Source organism: Hyla sarda, chromosome 2, assembly GCF_029499605.1.
Source record: "Hyla sarda isolate aHylSar1 chromosome 2, aHylSar1.hap1, whole genome shotgun sequence".
In the NCBI taxonomy this organism is placed as follows: domain Eukaryota; kingdom Metazoa; phylum Chordata; class Amphibia; order Anura; family Hylidae; genus Hyla; species Hyla sarda.
The window spans coordinates 221,968,340-221,988,323 of NC_079190.1; the positions used below are offsets into that span (position 1 = coordinate 221,968,340).

The window sequence follows — 19,984 nt, forward strand, 5'->3', positions numbered from 1 at the left end:
TCTTTCCAGTAATTTGCTATTTTATCAAATGGAAACTGTATTTCTTTAGCTAGATACATGCAATGTACATGCATGTTTAGTAGACACCTATATAAGAGAAAATGATGGTGTTCATGAGTAATCCTTTGTAAAACTGAAAAGGTCAATTGATTTATAGTGTGAGTGTGCTGATGGCCATAGCGGCTACAGGTCATGGTGTGGGTATGTTCTAGAACTAACAAAGCCTGATTGTATTCATGTAAAGCTGAAGACATGTGGAGAGCATTATACACTTAGAATTCACCAGCTGCCAATGAGGTAATCATAATAATCATAATAAACTGCTTTAAGTTAGGAGCTCATTGAACAAAATCATTTTGCTGACTCTAGCAATAAAATATTCTACCTTATATTTATAGGCCTGCCTTAAGATTCTGACAGAAGGAATTGAGCATGCTGCCAAAATATTAAATGAAATTCCCCAGAAAGACATTCAGCTGCATTCAGAAAGAACCTCCAAGGCAGAGAGGAAAGGAAATGGGCAAGGTAAGTCATACTTAATGATCTTGGTTGGCGTCCATTGATCTGCTCCAGGATCCTTGGAGAGTTGAATATCTATAAAAGTCTTTTAAAAATGGTCTGAATGTTCATTTTTAACATTAGCGAGTGTTGCCATGCCATTGTGCATTTGTGTTAAAACGCACTGGAATCGTCTGTGATCCAGCTATTTCCCAGGAAGAGTACTTGATATAAAATGTCTTGAAATGACTAACACTACAGAATAATCTGAAAAGAAAGCAATTGGCTTGTAAAGGCTTACCACATGTGCCATAAATTATACCTTATCATAGACACTTACTGAGCCAAGTGCATGAGCTATGGAGAACACTGTACTTTTCTACCCTTGTTTTACTTATTGCCCTTAAGTCAATCCATTTGTGGAAATTGACACAAGTTCTTCAGACCTGCTCGAGGGCAGGCATATGACTATAATGAGGTAGTCGTAAGACAGCGATTACTGGGTTTATTTCGTGGAGCATGCTGGGATAGAACCTCAGAGAGAGTTTTAAAATATGCAATTTCCTTTCTGCAAAATATAGGTGGAACCCTCTTTTCATTCGAACTGTTAAGGTATTTAGTTCTATAAGCTACATTGCGGGCAAAGCAATAACATTCTGCAGCATTGGAAATATTGATTTCTCTGCTGAAAGTAATGGCCAGTATACTTGTGTTTTTATAAACAGGTATGATGGATAAGTAAGGGCAAAAAGCTATTGATCTGCCATGATTCTTTTCATAAACCCATGTAACCTGTGTTCAGTGCACATCCATTCTTGCTTAGGAATCAATAATGGCTTCACACAGCACTTTAGAGCTGGATATATGCTTTCTAGTCAAAGCTTATATAGCCTCTCCTCCGGATTTGTCAGCAGTAAATGACTTGTGTAAAATTTTTCTTTTCATAAATCCTGTGTTAGAAACAAAAATATGAGCAATTATTACAGAAAGAATGCCGTAATAAAAATGTGCAATAAAAATAATACACAGAAATCCTGCAAAGTTTAAAGTCAAAGTTAATTATGCATTTTTTTCTCAAAGAAACGCACAGAGCTCAGTCTAGTTTCATATCAATTTGTGTACAGTTTTTACATTACTCAGTTAAAAGTCTTTGTGTTCACGAAATTAAGAGTTCAGCAAGAAATCCATTAGTAGGCCTAGGGTAACACAATAACACGTAGGAAACTACACCACAGTTCATGCCTAATCACTTCATTGTATACAGATACAGTGATCCCCTGACTTACGATGGCCCCGACATACGATCATTTCAGCATACGATGGCCTCTCAGAGGTCATCGCATGTTGAAGGCAGCATCAGCATACAATGGTTTTGTATGTCGGGGACATCGCATAAACAGCTATCCAGCAGCACAGACTGCTTCAGCTGCCGCCGGATAGCCGTTTAATGTGCCCCTGTAAGTGTCACTCACCTGTCCCCGCTGCTCAGGACCGTCCTCTTCATGCTCCGCTGCATGGCCGTCACTCTTCTTCGTAGTCATCACGTCGCCGCACTCGCTGTCCCGTCATCCAATAGGGGCGGCGTGTGTGGCGACGTGATGACGGTGATGGAGAGCGATGATCCAGGGCAACAATGATGATCCAGAGCGGCAGGGACATGTGAGTATAACTTTGTCTTTTATTATTGCACGGATCCCTCAACATATGATGGATTCAAGTAATGATGGTTCATTTGGAACCAATTACCATCATATGTTGAGGGACCACTGTACCACTGGAAAAGGTCAGAAACAACCAAAACAATTGACATTATATGTGACTACTTTTCTGGGGACCATAAATATATAATATTCATTTTTATTGTCATCACGAAAATATATGCATGCTTAAAAAAAAGCTGGAATGTATTAAGAAAAACATTAACTTTAATCTGCAATATTATATAAATCTTATAGTTTGCAATTTTTTTCTTGAACTTTTTACAGTTGGAGAAGTGAATTTGAGCAAAGAGCAAGATGATGACCTTGTAGCTTTCAAGACTTCATTGTCTACAAGGGATGTGTTGAACTTAACTAATCATATCCTTCTGTTACTATATCAGGTAATCCTTATTCATTACAAATGCCTCTACAATCCTTTTATTTATGCCTGCTAGCAAGGGTAAATTGCAGTGAAAATCTACGTCAGCCTGAAGTTGTAGATTTCTGAGGCTGCTGCATGCGCCTCTTGATAAATCCAGTGCAGTCCAGCACTGATAGGGGTATACTTTAGACTGGCATATGAAATGCAGTACCAATTTTGGTAAAAACGCTCCCCCCCCCCCTCCCCCAAAATGCTAAGAACTATTATACTCTCAATGGTAAACCATATAGGGTGGAAATCTGCAATCTTTCAGCTTTTGCTGCAGATACACTGTGAATTTATTGCATATTTTCAACAATGACTTTAGGGGAGAAATCAAGATCCCCAATACAGCCTCCATTGCAAACTTTAAATACGTCAACTCTTTTTCTTTCTTTTTTTTACCACATTCTGCTCTAAAATTCACAGTGGCAAATCTGCAACAAATCTACACCAAAATCCACACACTTTGGTGAGGATTTGATGCTACAGATTTAATTGTGGGATTTCTGCTACTACTCCCCTAATGAGCTTTGCCACTGACCCCCCCCCCCCCCAGAGAACTATGCCACTGCTTCCCTAATAAACTGTGTCACTGCTCTCCTATGGAACTTTGCTTCCAAATGAACTGTGCCACTGTGGCCCCTAATAACTGTGTCACTGCTCCCCTAATAAACTGTCAGTGGCCCCAATCAACTGTGCCACTGTGCCCTCTAATAACTGTGCCACTGCTCCCCTAATAAACTGTGTCACTGCTCTCTTAAGGAACTTAGCTTCCAAATGAACTGTGCCACTGTGGCCCCTAATAACGGTGCCACTGCTCCCCTAATAAACTGTCAGTGGCCCCAATCAACTGTGCCACTGTGCCCTCTAATAACTGTGCCACTGCTCCCCTAATAAACTGTGTCACTGCTCTCCTAAGGAACTTTGCTTCCAAATGAACTGTGCCACTGTGGCCCCTAATAACTGTGTCACTGCTCCCCTAATAAACTGTCAGTGGCCCCAATCAACTGTGCCACTGTGCCCTCTAATAACTGTGCCACTGCTCCCCTAATAAACTGTGTCACTGCTCTCTTAAGGAACTTAGCTTCCAAATGAACTGTGCCACTGTGGCCCCTAATAACGGTGCCACTGCTCCCCTAATAAACTGTCAGTGGCCCCAATCAACTGTGCCACTGTGGCCCCTAATAACTGTGCCACTGCTCCCCTAATAAACTGTCAGTGGCCCCAATCAACTGTGCCACTGCTCCCCTAATAAACTGTGTCACTGCTCTCCTAAGGAACTTTGCTTCCAAATGAACTGTGCCACTGTGGCCCCTAATAACTGTGTCACTGCTCCCCTAATAAACTGTGTTACTGCTCTCCTAATGAACTTTGCTTCCAAATGAACTGTGTCACTGCTCCCCTAATAAACTATGTCACTGATCCCCTAATAAACTGTCAGTGGCCCCAATCAACTGTGCAGCTTTGCCCTTAATGAACTATGCCACAGTGCCCATAATAAACTCTTCCACTGCCCCCAATAAACTGTTCTACTGCCGCCTCAATGAACTGTACCACTGTGCCCTCCAATAAACTGTGTCACTTCTCCCTAATTAACCGTACAACTGTGCCCCTAATAAACTGTTCCACTGCCCCTAATGAACTGTGCCACTGTGTCCCCTAATAAACTGTGCTCCTTATAAACTGTTTCACTGCCCCTAATGAACTGTGCCACTGCCCCTAATAAACTGTGCCACTGTTCCACCAATAAACTGTGCCCTTAAAGATCTGTACCACTATGCTCCCAATGAACTGTGCCCCTAATGAACAATGCCACTGTGCCCATAATAAACTGTTTTACTGCCCCTCTAATAAACTGTGCCATTATGCCCCCTAATGAACTGTGCCACTGCCCCTTAACCCCTTAAGGACTCAGGGTTTTTCCGTTTTTGCACTTTCTTTTTTCCTCCTTACCTTTTAAAAATCATAACCCTTTCAATTTTCCACCTAAAAATCCATATTATGGCTTATTTTTTGCGTCGCCAACTCTACTTTGCAGTGACATTAGTCATTTTACCCAAAAATGCACGGCGAAACGGAAAAAAAAATAATTGTGCGACAAAATCGAAAAAAAAACGCCATTTTGTAAATTTTGGGGGCTTCCGTTTCTACGCAGTGCATATTTCGGTAAAAATTACACCTTATCATTATTCTGTAGGTCCATACGGTTAAAATGATACCCTACTTATATAGGTTTGATTTTGTCGCACTTCTGGAAAAAATCATAACTACATGCAGGAAAATTTATACGTTTAAAAATGTCATCTTCTGACCCATATAACTTTTTTATTTTTCCACGTACAGGGCGGTATGAGGACTTATTTTTTGCGCCGTGATCTGAAGTTTTTATCGGTATGATTTTTGTTTTGATCAAACTTTTTGATCACTATTTATTCATTTTTTAATGGTATAAAAAGTGACCAAAATACGCTTTTTTGGACTTTTGAATTTTTTTGCGCGTACGCCATTGACCGTACGGCTTAATTAATGATATATTTTTATAGTTCGGACATTTACGCACGCGGCGATACCACATATGTTTATTTTTTATTTTTTTTTACACTGTTTTATTTTTTTTATGGGAAAAGGGGGGTGATTCAAACTTTTATTAGGGAAGGGGTTAAATGACCTTTATTAACACTTTTTTTTTACATTTTTTTTGCAGTGTTATAGGTCCCATAGGGACCTATAACACTGCACACACTGATCTCCTATGCTGATCACTGGCATGTATTAACACGCCTGTGATCAGCATTATCGGCGCTTGACTGCTCCTGCCTGGATCTCAGGCACGGAGAAGTCATTCGTCGATCGGACACCGGGGAGGGAGGTAAGGGCCCTCCCGGTGTCCGATCAGCTGTTCAGGACTCCGCGATTTCACCGCGGCGGTCCCGAACAGCCCGACTGAGCAGCCGGGTCACTTTCAGTTTCACTTTAGAAGCGGCGGTCAGCTTTGACCGCCGCTTCTAAAGGGTTAATACCGCACATCGCCGCGATCGGCGATGTGTGGTATTAGCCGCGGGTCCCGGCCGTTGATGCGATCCTGCTTCATATCGCGCGATCCTGCTTCATATCGCGGGAGCCGGCACAGGACGTAAATATACGTCCTGCGTCGTTAAGGGGTTAATAAACTGTGCCACTGTGCCCCTAATAAACTGTTCCACTGCCCCCTAATAAAGTATACTACTGCCCTCTAATGAACATGGCCACGGGCACTATTAATCTGTGCCCGTCTCACTATTAAACTGTGCCCCTATTTAACTGTGCCACTGTGCCCCCTAATGAACTGTGCCACTGTGCTCTTAAAGGGTACCTCTCATCAAAATAACTTTTGATATATTATAGATTAATATATGCAGAATAACTTTACAATTGCATGTTATTAAAAAATATGCTTCTTTCTATTTAATTTTCCACTTTGAAGAAATGACCACTAGGGGTCTCCCTACCAGTCCTGGCAGCAAGCATTTCAGACTCATGCTGGAGTTCTAAACACTACGAGCTGCCAGTCTGCTTTGTTCACAAAGGAGAACATTCAGAGCTGCCAGCCTGCTTTGTTCACAGCCTGTTTGGCGGTGAACAAAGCAGGCTGGCAGCTCTGAGTGTTTAGGACTCCAGCATGAGTCAGAAATGCTTGCTGACAGGACTGGTCAGGAAAAATACAATAGAAAGAAGCATATTTTTCATTAACATGCTATTGGAAAGTTATTCAACATTCATTAATCTAAAATATATCACAAGTTTATTTGGTGAGAGGTACCCTTTAATCATTGTTTCCCAGTCTATGAAACAACTCACACCATACACTGACAGAAGGTCATGATGGGAGCTGTACTTTTGAAACAACTGAAGAACTAAAGGTTTGGGAACATGACTCAAGATAACCTGTCTCCCTAAGAATACTCACCTGACCTGATTCCCATGTTGCATTGCTGCTCTGGCTTCTACTAGGCAGGCTAGGCTAGAATGATGTAAGCAGTGCTAGTCACATAGGAGATACAGTTAAATGCAGGGAGATTAGATCCTCCTCTCACCAGTTCCTTGAACCAGCTGGGTGGGGGCAGGTGGCTGTAGGGTGGAGGCGCTGCTTGCCTCCTCAGACAATTGGAGGCCGTTGTCTGGGCTTGGATTGGATGCCGGTTGAGTATAGATGGTGATTATATACATCTGTTATAGATTGTGAAGATGGAATGTTGGTTTATAGATGGAGACATGATGTAGATGTTGTTTTGAACTATCAGTCTGACAATGAAAAAAAATATTGCTCACTTGCTGCATGAAATCAAGGCTAATCTGTTTAACTAATAGAAATTAAAAGTGGTTTATAGAAATATGTGAATTATCCAAAAAATATATAAAAAACACATCCTATATGTGAATTATCCAAAAAATATATAAAAAACACATCCAGATTCCGAATGGTCATAATAAAATTTGTTTCTGCTTTTTTCATGTCTGTTAGGTGTAAGACTGTAACAACTAATGCTATGAAATTATACTAAAAATGTAAACATTTTTATCGTATTTTTAGCGTGATGTTATGAAGGAAACAGAGCCAGGAGCAACATCTGTATGGAAACAAAGCCCGCCATTGTGTTATGAATGTGATGATAACACTAAGGATATCATTGTGAAGGTGAGTCTTTACTGTAACAGAATATTACAATAATTTACTACAAAACCTTGTGAGTTTTTGAGTAATATTTATTTGCGTTTGAGTTATATTTTATGTACAGACACTTCATGTGATAATGGCATTGTAGGTGCATACAAATCTCTATACGTATTAGGTCAATTTCATTTGAGATTTTGTTCACAATGTACAGACATATGTTCAGATCAACCACTGTACAGTGTGAAGAATGGGTTCTCTTGACAGTAAACAAGTACCAAAGCTGTAAAAATGGACATAAGAACTGATTGGGCAAAATAAAATGATTTCCTGTGAATACTGGGAATTGTCAGACAGCCTTCAAAAACTAAAGCCATAGGGCTCTAAATCATTGGGTCCTCCCTAGAGGCTTTCCCTCTCCCCATAGGTCTTGATTGATAGATCTCTCCCTATTTGTTAATAGGAAGAAATATATTACAAAAGGCTGTTGGGGCGAGAAGAAGCCGCTGGGGACCACCTTAATGACTTGAATCCCCATTCCTGAATAGTTTTATTACTATAATTCCTCTGAACTACTCTTAAATGCTGCAGTGTTTCTAACACCATTGTTACATGTTACTGTAATTTGGGCAGCATTAAAATGATGACATATTTCCTTTAGAAAAATGCGAAATTCTAGTTAAAGGGTTATTCCGGCTTTATACATCTTATCCCCTCTTTTCATATCGGGGGCCACACCAAGATTACAGGGGCCCCCAGCGGCAGGACCCCTGCGATCATACATCTTATCCCCTATGCTTTGGATAGGGGATAAGATGTATAAAGCCGGAATACCCCTTTAAATGTAATATACATATTCATATTATATACATAAATGTAATATACATACATATGTTTCATTCTTTTTTCTTAAGCAAGATCAAATAAATGAAATGCAAAGGCTAAGCTAGGTACCGGTAATCCATGATTTAACAAGTAAAAAAGTCAAATGGGTATAGAAGAATTTTGTTTGATAGCCCCTTATAGTTGGATAAAATCAAGGTAAAGTCATCACAATATAGAAAATAGAACTTGTATACAATTATGCTGGCTGCTCTTGGCCAAATCCTACTTTTTTTGTTCTTTAGGAATAATTTCTGATTTAGTCATAGACATTTAGTAGCCTGTACAGAAACCATCCTCTCACATTATAAGACATCATTGAGGAGGTAGAAATCCACACAGCTATCTAACCTTCTTGGTTGTTACAAAAACTATACTGTCCATAAATGATTGTGTATCGTTGAAGTTTTTCTTTCAGTCCATTAGTAAAGGTTTTCATATATTTTCTAATTTACTATCTGCATACAGATTGGTGATTCTAAACTTAACTATGGTTATGAGTACCAAGGGTCAGTGGAGCATATTTTCATCACACCACTTACTGAACGTATCTTTCTAAGTGTTATGGGTGCAGTGTCCGCTGGAATTGATGTCATGTGTGTAGGACCACAGGTAAGAATTGCTAATTTTTTTTTTGCTAAAAATATTTCCTTAAAGGAAAACTAACAAGAGGGTCACCCAAACTAAGCTGAACACAAGGACTTATAGTGTAGGTGACCCAGGGGCGGATCCAGAGTGGAGTCTCGGGAGGGGCACTATTAGAGTATTTTGTGTTGGCGGACAGAAAATAAGATGTTGCTTACATAACTTACAATGTTATTAAATGTATCATACAGTCCTAACCTTGTTTAAGACTTTTTGGCCGTGCTCACATGTCAGAATAATAATCAAATATACCAATTGCCACAGAATGGGAAAGCGCTAAAGAAGTTTTTACCATTTAAAACTACAGCTTCCAGTATGACCTAAGTAGTGGTGAGGGGATGCTGGGAGTTGTTGTTTCACCCATCATTACTGCAGAACTTACAAGTGACTCCAGCTCTGATGGGACACACACAAGAGGATACAGAATGATATCAGTGATTACAGGTGATGTCTTCTCTATAGTCGTCCCTTATATAATTCAGATGTACATACCACCGGGACTTGTTCCAGCTAAATCTTCTCTCTGCAGAACTTGACGCCCAGACGGCTCCTCACTATGTCAGCGGATTCTGATCCTCTATATGAAAACAATAATTATTATAAACCTGCCAGACACTGTATTCTTCGAATATAATACTGGCACATACCTTCTGAATATAATTCTGACACACTGTATCCCCTGAATAAACAACACACTGTACCCTCTGAACATAATACCGCGACACACCGTACCCTCTGAATATAATACTATCATACACTGCACCCTCTGAATATAATACTACCACACACTGTGCCCTCTAAATGTAATACTACCAAACACTGCACTCTCTGAATATAATACTACCACACACTGCACTCTCTGAATATATTACTACCCCACACTGTGCCCTCTAAATTTAATACTATCATACACTGCACCCTCTGAATATAATACTACCACACTGTGCCCTCTAAATGTAATACTACCAAACACTGCACTCTCTGAATATAATACTACCACACACTGCACTCTCTGAATATATTACTACCCCACACTGTGCCCTCTAAATTTAATACTACCACACACTGCACTCTCTGAATATAACTTGCTGTGCAGTGCACCCTCTGAATAAAATACCCAAATGTATTGTTGCCCATAAAAAACATACCACCCCAGAAATTCATCATAATCTACAATATACTTCTGAAATGCAGAACACTCTGTGCCTTCACATATAGTAATAATGCCCCATCTTGTGCCCCTACATATAATAATTATGACCCGTCCTGTTCCCCCACATAATAATGCCCTGTGCCCCTAAAATATATTGCCCCCTGTGCTGTGCCCTTCGCATATAATTCCCCCGTTCTTTGCCCCTCACATATAATGTCCCCATCATGCGTCCCTCACATATAATGCCCCCTGTGCTGTGCCCCTCACATATAATGCCCCCTGTGCTGTGCCCCTCACATATAATGCCCCCCGTGCTGTGCCCCTCACATATAATGCCCCCCATGCTGTGCCCCTCACATATAATGCTCCTGTTACATGCTCCACACATATAATGCCCCCTGTGCTGTGCCCTTCACATATAATGCCCCCGTTCTTTGCCCCTCACATATAATGCCCCGATCATGCGCCCCTCATATATAAAGCCCCCATCATGCACCCCTCACATATAATGCCCCATCATGCACCCCTCACATATAATGCCCCGTGCTGTGCCCTTCACATATAATGCCCCTGTTCTTTGCCCCTCACATATAATGCCCCCATCATGCGCCCCTCACATATAATGCCCCCTGTCTTGTCCCCTCAGGGGGCATTATATGTGAGGGGCACAGCACAGGGGGCATTATATGTTTGGGGCACATGACAGGAGCATTATATGTGAGGGGCACAGCACAGGGGGCATTATATGTGAGGGGCGCATGATGGCGCATTATATATGAGGGGCACAGGATGGGAGCATTATATATGAGGGGTGCATGATGGGGGCATTATATATGAGGGGCGCATGATTGGAGCATTATATGTGAGGGGCACAGCACAGGGGGCATTATATGTGAGGGGCACAGCACAGGGGGAATTATATGTGAGGGGATCATGATGGCGCATTATATATGAGGGGCACAGGATGGGGGCATTATATATGAGGGGCACATGATGGGGGCATTATATGTGGTGGGGCACAGCAGAGGGGGAAATATATGTGTGGGGCACAGCACAGGGGGAATTATATCATATAATGCCCCTTGTGTTGTGCCCCATACATATAATGCCCCCTGTGCTGTGCCCCTCACATATAATGCCCCCTGTGCTGTGCCCCATACACATAATGCCCCCTGTGCTGTGCCCCTCACATATAATACCCCCTGTGCTGTGCCCCACACATATAATTTATATGTGTGGGCACAGCACAGGGGGCCCCCCTGTCATGTGCTCTTCACATATAGTGCCCCCAGTGCTTTGCCCTGCAGCCCCTCACATTAAAAATTCCCCTTTCTCTCCCCCCCCCTAAGTTTTTAAATCCCCCTCCTCCTGTACGATATAGTGCCCTTAACAGTGGCACATATTCTGTCCCCCAAATCCCCTGGGCCCTGAGCATACTCTTAGTACTTACTGTATGCTGGCCGCGGGGACGGGATTTCCGGGTGCCGGCGCGATGATGTGACGTCATCGCGCCGGCCTGCAGTGGATCGCGACCCCGCCGCTCACACGCTGTGTACTCACAGCGTGTGACAGCCAAGGTTAGTGAATGGTGGAGCGGAAGCTTACAGCTTCGGCTCCACCATTCACCATTCTAGGGGGCGGGGCATAAATCTGGGGGGGGGGGCAATTGCCCCGTTGCTCCCCCCCCCCTGGATCCGCCACTGAGGTGACCCTCTTTCAAATGTGGACCAATTGCAGAGTTATAAGCAAAAGTAAAAATATGCTAATTTAGAGAAACAATGGGAGCATTTCCATTGCGCTTTTAGTAACGATTGTACCACTATCTCTCTCCAGTCCCTTAATTACTATTTACTCCTTCTTCTGGGGATGTTGCTTTTGACAGCCGAGCAGGGAGACACTTCGCTGATCCTGCTTCTGTATCTTCGGCTGTGCAGCTAATTTGCTCAGCTGTGGGAGCGATGTCACCAGAAGAAGGAGTGATGAGTAATGAAGGAGCGAGTTGGACAGGCAGGAGATAGCGGTACAATTGTCACTGAAAACACAATGGGAACGTCCCCATTCCTAGTTTCTCTAAATTAACATACTGTATTTTACTTTTGCTCATAATTCTGCAACAGGTTTACAGATTCTGGTGAGTGATACCTCGTTTGTCAGTTTTCCTTTTAAAGGTAGTAATGTTGTGTCTAGTGCATTTAGTAATTCTTCAAGGATTATATTGGTTATTATGTAATCAAAATTGATATTAAGTGGAAAATAATATTAATAACAATTAATATTATGTTTGCTGTCAAATAAAAAACTTGTTTTGGTTGCAGTTTGAGGAGCCAAATATTACTGATTTCACATCACCAAACTTTTATTTTAAGGGGTCCTTTGTTAAATCACTTTGAAATTTGAGCCCATTAGAGGAATAGTGTAAAGTTTAAGTTGGTTGTCTCTAATGCTGTTATTTTTAACAGTTTTAATAGTGTGTACCCTATTAGCATTTTACTGAGGGACATGCAAAAACATGCACTGATAGGAAAGCCAATGTAAATATATTTTTAATTTTCTGCTTTTCAGGCCTCTGGGAAGAAGTCTACCATCCAAGAGTTATGTTTTTCATTGGGAAAACCGCTGTACAGCTTTCATTGCACAAAGACTTCAGATCACAACATTTTGAAAGACATTTGCAAAGGACTTGCCTCCTCAGGTACCATTTATTCTCTTCAAAAGGAACCTGACATCAGATTATACAATTTTCCTGGCAACATGTTATTAATGGTAAAAATCTCCTTCCTTACCATGCCCGGGAGACGTTCCTGCCGGCAGCGATGGTGAAGCTATGAACTTTAAAAGGTGTTCCTCGCCGGCCAATAAGTGGTCCCCTAGGCAGGGAGCCATCCTCTTCAAGTCCTGTCTGCTCCAGCTGTAATCCCAACCACAGGATAGTCACTGTCATTTCAAACAACTTCCCTCCATGTGTTTGATTCCTAACATTATGTAGATGTACCATAAATTAATCCTTACCCTAGAAAAACATCTCTAAAGTGTTGGCCACTAGTTTTCTCACCTTCTCTGTAATCTGCTGTCCACTGCCTGTTACTATGGGAAATCTGTCTATAGTACAAAGACACCCAAGATAGAACACAGGAAGTGGGAGCAGGACTTAGCATTTGTTATATGCAGGAGAGAATTAGAAAAAAACTAAAAAAGCCTGCTTAAAATGATCCACACTATTTTATAAAAGTTAATCAAGGCTTCCTTTTTATCTCTGACAACCCATAAAGCTCAGGGCAGCTGCCCTCTCCCATAAGCTTCCCAGCAGCAACAACATTAGCAGTTGATTATTTAGTGTAATCCCTCACCTGCAGTGTGGTCACGTAGCGTAGGGCAGGAACAAATGCCACCTAAGCTTTCCCTAAACCCCTTTCTATGCCTACTTGTGTAATTGCCCTAGGCCACAATTCCACAAGCTAACAAGCTAATAAAGAAACAAACAGAGAACCGAAGCACAAAATAATGACAGGAATACAAAGTAGCAACAAAGAGCCTCATGACCAAAGCAATAAATATATGAGAATATGAACTAAACAGGTAACATGAAATATAGCAGCAAGATTAACCAGGATTAATGTAGAAGACAGGTTAACTGAAGCCAGAACACTATATAGATCAGGATTGTCAGATGTTATCCTTAGTGGGATTTGAACCTAGTGCTGCAAGGCAAACAGTGCTACCCCTGAGTCACTGCGCTACTTAGTAGAATCCAGATCCAGCATATATTTATATACAGGATAAAAAGAGGGTATTGTGTATACAATAATATTTGCAAGAAATGAAATAAAATATTATCAGAATTTGCTGATAATTTATTACCACTAAAGGGTTTTCTTTAAACCTATGCCACTGTAAAGGTCTTATCAAGGGCAGTATTTCTACATAATAGCATTTACAACCTTAGCAGTTTGCTAGGCAAAAAATAAATGGCTCGAAAAACCTAATTGTCTGTAGCAGTAAATCTTTTGTAACAATCCTGCCATTTTTACTATGAAAAATTACATTATTCTGCGTAGGATGTGTTTCCAGCGAGGGCCGAGTCATTGGGCTAATTTGTAAATTCTCCTGCTGCAGTGATTTAATGTTAAAGGGAATCTTTTCCATTATAGTAATACAATTTCAATTAGCTGTTACAGAACTACAAATAAGTCTTGTGGACATGTTGGCAGCTGTAGGGCGAGAGTGCAGATGAAATCTTTTCCTAATAAAATAACATTTTAGATTGCACATGGGGGCCATGTCATGCTAATTGTGTACAGAGCATATCTGATTATCATGGAAGCACACAAGGAAAGCAGATGGTAATTTAGGAATGGCTTAGATGGTCACCAGGATGAATTGCACAGTGGTTGCGATACCTGATTTCATTTACACCAGTTGATATTACGGTATTTTAAATTCATTTAGTATCTAGTGTCTTAAATCCTAATTGTATTTATTTTTCGAATTTCTAATATGTTTTATTTGAAAAGAGTCAAAGAAATGTATTGTAGCAGAATAAATTCATATAGTTTAGCTTTAAATAGGCCCTGTCAGATACAAACACTTTTTATATGTTGTACATCTTGGCAAAACATTTACCTTTCTAATATACTTCATAAGAAAATTTTATTTCCTTTCTATGGAATATTTTTTGCCGGATTCCACTCTGAAATTCCGCTGTGTGAACATGGCCTTTGGAAAACTCCTTACACATAAGATAGTTGAACAATTTAAATAATATGACAGAATTTGATGTTTAGTGTATAGGCACCTTAACCTCTTAAGGACGCAGGACGTAAATGTACGTCCTGGTGCGGTGGTACTTAACGCACCAGGACGTACATTTACGTCCTGTGCATAACCGCGGGCATCGGAGCGATGCCCGTGTCATTCGCGGCTGTTCCTGGCTGCTGATCGCAGCCAAGGACCCGCCGGCAATGGCTGACGCCCGCGATCTCGCGGGCGCCCGCCATTAACCCCTCAGATGCCGGGATCAATACAGATCCCGGCATCTGCGGCAGTACGCGATTTCAATGAATGATCGGATTGCCCGCAGCGCTGCTGTGGGGATCCGATCATTCAGAACGCCGCACAGAGGTCCCCTCACCTGCCTCTGTCCGGCTCCCGTCGTCTTCTGCTCTGGTCTGAGATCGAGCAGACCAGAACAGAAGATAGCCGATAACACTGATCTGTTCTATGTCCTATACATAGAACAGATCAGTATTAGCAATCATGGTATTGCCATGAATAGTCCCCTATGGGGACTATTCAAGTGTAAAAAAAAATGTAAAAAAATTTAAAATCCCCTCCCCCAATAAAAAAAGTAAAACGTCCGTTTTTTCCTATTTTACCCCCAAAAAGCATAAAAAATGTATTTAATAGACATATTTGTTATCGCCGCGTTCATAAATGTCCGTACTATTAAAATAAAATGTTAATGATCCCGTATGGTGAACGGCGTGAACGTAAAAAAAAACTTCCAAAATTGCTACTTTTTTTAATACATTTTATTTATTAATGTATTAAAAGTTTTTTATATGCAAATGTGGTGTAAAAAAAAGTACAGATCATGGCGCAAAAAATTAGCCCTCATACCGCCGCTTATACGGAAAAATAAAAAAGTTATAGGTCATCAAAATAAAGGGATTATAAACGTACTAATTTGGTTAAAAAGTTTGTGATTTTTTTTTTAAGCACAACAATAATATAAAAGTATGTAATAATGGGTATCATTTTCATCGTATTGACCCTCATAATAAAGAACACATGTCATTTTTACCGTAAATTGTACGGCGTGAAAACGAAACCTTCCAAAATTAGCAAAATTACGTTTTTCTTTTTAATTTCCCCACAAAAATAGTGTTTTTTGGTTGCGCCATACATTTGATGATATAATGAGTGATGTCATTACAAAGGACAACTGGTCGCGCAAATAACAAGCCCTCATACTAGTCTGGCGATTAAAATATAAAAGAGTTATGATTTTTAGAAGGCGAGGAGGAAAAAACGAAAACTTAAAAATTAAAAGTCCTTAACCCCTTAAGGACACATGACGTACTGGAACGTCATGTGTCCACTCCCGATCTATAACGCGGGGCCACGGCGTGGCCCCGCGTCATAGCGGTTCGGGCCCGGCCTCTAACAACGGCCGGGACCCGTGGCTAATAGCGCGCGGCATTGATCGCTGTGCCGCGCGCTATTAACCCTTTAGACGCGGCGTTCAAAGTTGAACGCCGCGTCTAAAGTGAAACCGAAAGCATGCCGGCTAGCTCAGTGGGCTGTTCGGGATAGCCGCGGTGAAATCGCGGCATCCCGAACAGCTGACAGGACAGCGGGAGGGCCCCTACCTGCCTCCTCGCTGTCCGATCGCCGAATGACTGCTCAGTGCCTGAGATCCAGGCATGAGCAGTCATGCGGCAGAATCATCGATCACTGGTTTCTTATGAGAAACCAGTGATCAATGTAAAAGATCAGTGTGTGCAGTGTTATAGGTCCCTATGGGACCTATAACACTGCAAAAAAAAAGTGCAAAAAAAGTGAATAAAGATCATTTAACCCCTTCCCTATTAAAAGTTTGAATCACCCCCCTTTTCCCATAAAAGAAAAAACACAGTGTAAATAAAAATAAAAATAAACATAAATGGTATCGCCGCGTGCGGAAATGTCCGAATTATAAAAATATATCGTTAATTAAACCGCTCGGTCAATGGCGTGCACGCAAAAAAATTCCAAAGTCCAAAATAGTGCATTTTTGGTCACTTTTTATATCATGAAAAAATGAATAAAAAGCGATCAATAAGTCCTATCAATGCAAAAATGATACCGTTAAAAACTTCAGATCACGGCGCAAAAAATGAGCCCTCATACCGCCCCATACACGGAAAAATAAAAAAGTTATAGGGGTCAGAAGATGACAATTTTAAACGTATAAATTTTTCTGCATGAAGTTATGATTTTTTCCAGAAGTGCGACAAATTAAAACCTGTATAAGTAGGGTATCATTTTAATCATATGGACCTACAGAATAAAGGTAAGGTGTCATTTTTACCGAAAAATGTACTACGTAGAAACGGAAGCCCCCAAAAGTTACAAAATGGCGTTTTTTTTTTCAATTTTGTCTCACAATGATTTTTTTTCCCGTTTCACCGTAGATTTTTGGGCACAATGACTGACGTCATTACAAAGTAGAATTGGTGGTGCAAAAAATAAGCCATCATATGGATTTTTAGGTGCAAAATTGAAAGAGTTATGATTTTTTAAAGGCAAGGAGCAAAAAACGAAAATGCAAAAACGGAAAAACCCCCGGTCCTTAAGGGGTTAAGGGGTTAAAGGGATACTTTGGTAAAAAAAAAAAAAAAATGCTTTAAAATCAACTGGTCCCAGAAAGTTTTACAGATTTGTAAATTACTTCTATTTAAAAATTTTAATCCTTCCAGTACTTATCAGCTGCTGTATACTACAGAGGAAGTTTTATAGTTATTTCCAATGAGAGTGCTCTCTGCTGACACCTCTGCCTGTGTCAGGAACTGTCCGTAGAAGCAAATCCCCATAAGGAACCTCTCCAGCTCTGGACAGTTCCTAACACAGACAAAGGTTGCAGCAAAGAGCACTGTGGTCAGACAGAAAATAACTATCTACAACTTTCTCTGTAGTATATAGCAGCTGATAAGTACTGGAAGGGTAGTGATGTTTTAATAGAAATAATTTACAGATATCTATAACTTTCTGGTACCAGTTGACTTGAAATTTTTTTTTCCCACTGGAGTATAATATGATCCATTCCATTCACTCCAGTCCAACCACCTATTACATCAGATACTGTACATACAACACATGAAATACTGTAGGTGACATTGAAAGTCAGATTGGGGGGATAAAAATTAAGACAATCTAATAATGTATAGTATTTAATCTTTTTTGTTTTGTTTTCAGGAGCCTGGGTTTGCATTAATGGAATTGAACAGCTACCTCAACCAAGCATGATGTTTCTTGCACAGTTTCTTACAGAGATTCAGTCAGCAAGACATCTTGGTAAAGAATCAGTCACTTTACAGTTGGAAGACGTCCCCTTAAGCCCATCAGGTGCATGCATTGCAGTCATTAAAAGGTATGGAAGCCTTCATTCACTAATTGGGTTACTATTGTAATTGTCTTACCTAACACAAAGAAATCAGCTCTGGGGCTGGGCAATCACAGATGAGGGGATGTGCTGCTTATATAACTGTCACATAGTGTGATATTTGACACCATTTGGACAGTTTTGCTTTAATGATAAAAATGCCCTTTTTTTTAACAGATATGTGTTTGTTATCATCGTACTGTAATTCAATTTTGTTACCTTTATTTATGCTTCCTAGGGTCACTTTGCCTACATACAACTGCTCTGACTCTGACTATAAGCTCCCTGATAACCTCCTGAACTGCTTTCGAATGGTTGGAGTTGGTCAATTTCCTGTTAGATTTATTCTTGAAGCTAAGCTCCTACTTAAAGGTATTTAAAACATAGAAAAACAGAATTGTCTTGAATTGAAGTGGATAAAAACAGATTTTTTCAAATTTGTCGGGTGAAATTTGACAATGACCAGTTGTTTTAGCCAACCAATGACAGACTGTTATCATCTGAAAATAGGTTAGTCATGTTTCAAATTTTTGGCCTTTATTTGGATGAAAGATAGTTTGCATTATTAGACATTTCTACCATGCCTCTATCATGCCAGCAATCTTTGCAATAATGTTTAAAAACCTTCTGTGCTGTATGCAAATTTCAAGCAAATAGTCCCCTTGGCGGCCTGGTACGACTAAGTAGTCACCGTGCCCAGGGCTGTATTAATGCCTCTTCTGCCCTATGCATGCCTACATGGTGGGATTCTCTCCTGCTCTCCTCCAAGTCTTGCGCAGGCCCAAAAGCGTAGGAGCTCTGGGCATGCACACTGCACCATACGAAAAGCTGTGGAGTGTATAGGTTCTCGCGCCAAAGCCATGCTCCAGTGAAGTCATTGCAGCCTTTAGACTACACAGCAAGGGACACTGAAAGAAAAAGTCCTGCAGCATGCTTCATTTCACTGTGCCTGGACTGTCTGTCATGCCTATGTAAGTGTGAATAGGATAGGTGAGGCTAATCGTGAGCCTCGTTGCCCTTGACAAAGCCAGTACTCTGGTGAAACATCGAGGAGGCTGGTGACTAATTTTAGACAGAGATCCATCTATAGCGGCATAAGGAACAGATAGATAGGAGGGAGAGTACTGTGCCAGCATAAACCCATTACTATGGAGTGAAGCACTATAGGTGTCATACATAACATGGAGGATGTGAAAGACCCCAATAATGCTCAATTCGTAATGAAGCACTGAAAGGGCTATATAGTATATAGTGGGTGTGAGCTGTTATTCATTACAATAACCATACAGGAAACAGAGGGTGTGAGAGACCCCCGTTTGAAGCATTGGAAATGTTATATAGAATACGGAGGGTGTGAGAGACCCCCGAATGAAGCATTGGAAATGTTATACAGAATATGGAGGGTGTGGGAGACCCTTAATAGTGCTACTCACTCCACACAGAATAACTAATTATGAAATAAACTGTGATTAACAGTAACAAGAAAGGTTAATAAACTGTGCCTAATAGGGGAAACACTGATCAATCAACGATTTACTCTACACAAGAGATATATCTACCTACAATACACTGCATATAGCAGTGCTAACATTGGCCAGCTAATAGAGGGATTAGCTGATAATTTTAACTCACTATTTGTTTTCATTTCTTCACGTTTTTAATGTATACCAATAAAGAATTGTTTTAGTGGGACCCTAGTTACAGGGTTTTTTACCCTCCAAAGGGTTATTAAGGCTGCTGTCACGATTCGGCTAGCTGGATGTGGATCCTCTGTGTCAGCGAGGGATTTGCGTGGACCGTGTCGGTGGACCGGTTCTAAGATGCTGCTGGTATTCACCAGAGCCCGCCGCAAAGCGGGATGGTCTTGCTGCAGCGGTAGCAACCAGGTCGT

At 40.8% G+C, this 19,984-nt stretch overlaps 1 protein-coding gene across 2 annotated transcripts in view; it reads left to right on the forward strand.

The window, feature by feature from the left end:
* The window catches only part of LOC130355786 (uncharacterized), a 477,167-nt gene that overhangs the window by 108,974 nt on the left and 348,209 nt on the right, over window positions 1–19,984 (forward strand). For both annotated transcript variants that reach the window (XM_056556452.1, XM_056556451.1), the window contains 7 exons: window positions 399–525; window positions 2,484–2,599; window positions 7,193–7,297; window positions 8,624–8,767; window positions 12,516–12,645; window positions 17,907–18,081; window positions 18,332–18,465. In XM_056556452.1, the coding sequence (XP_056412427.1) occupies window positions 399–525; window positions 2,484–2,599; window positions 7,193–7,297; window positions 8,624–8,767; window positions 12,516–12,645; window positions 17,907–18,081; window positions 18,332–18,465 (931 nt within the window). The remainder of the gene's footprint in view (window positions 1–398; window positions 526–2,483; window positions 2,600–7,192; window positions 7,298–8,623; window positions 8,768–12,515; window positions 12,646–17,906; window positions 18,082–18,331; window positions 18,466–19,984) is intronic.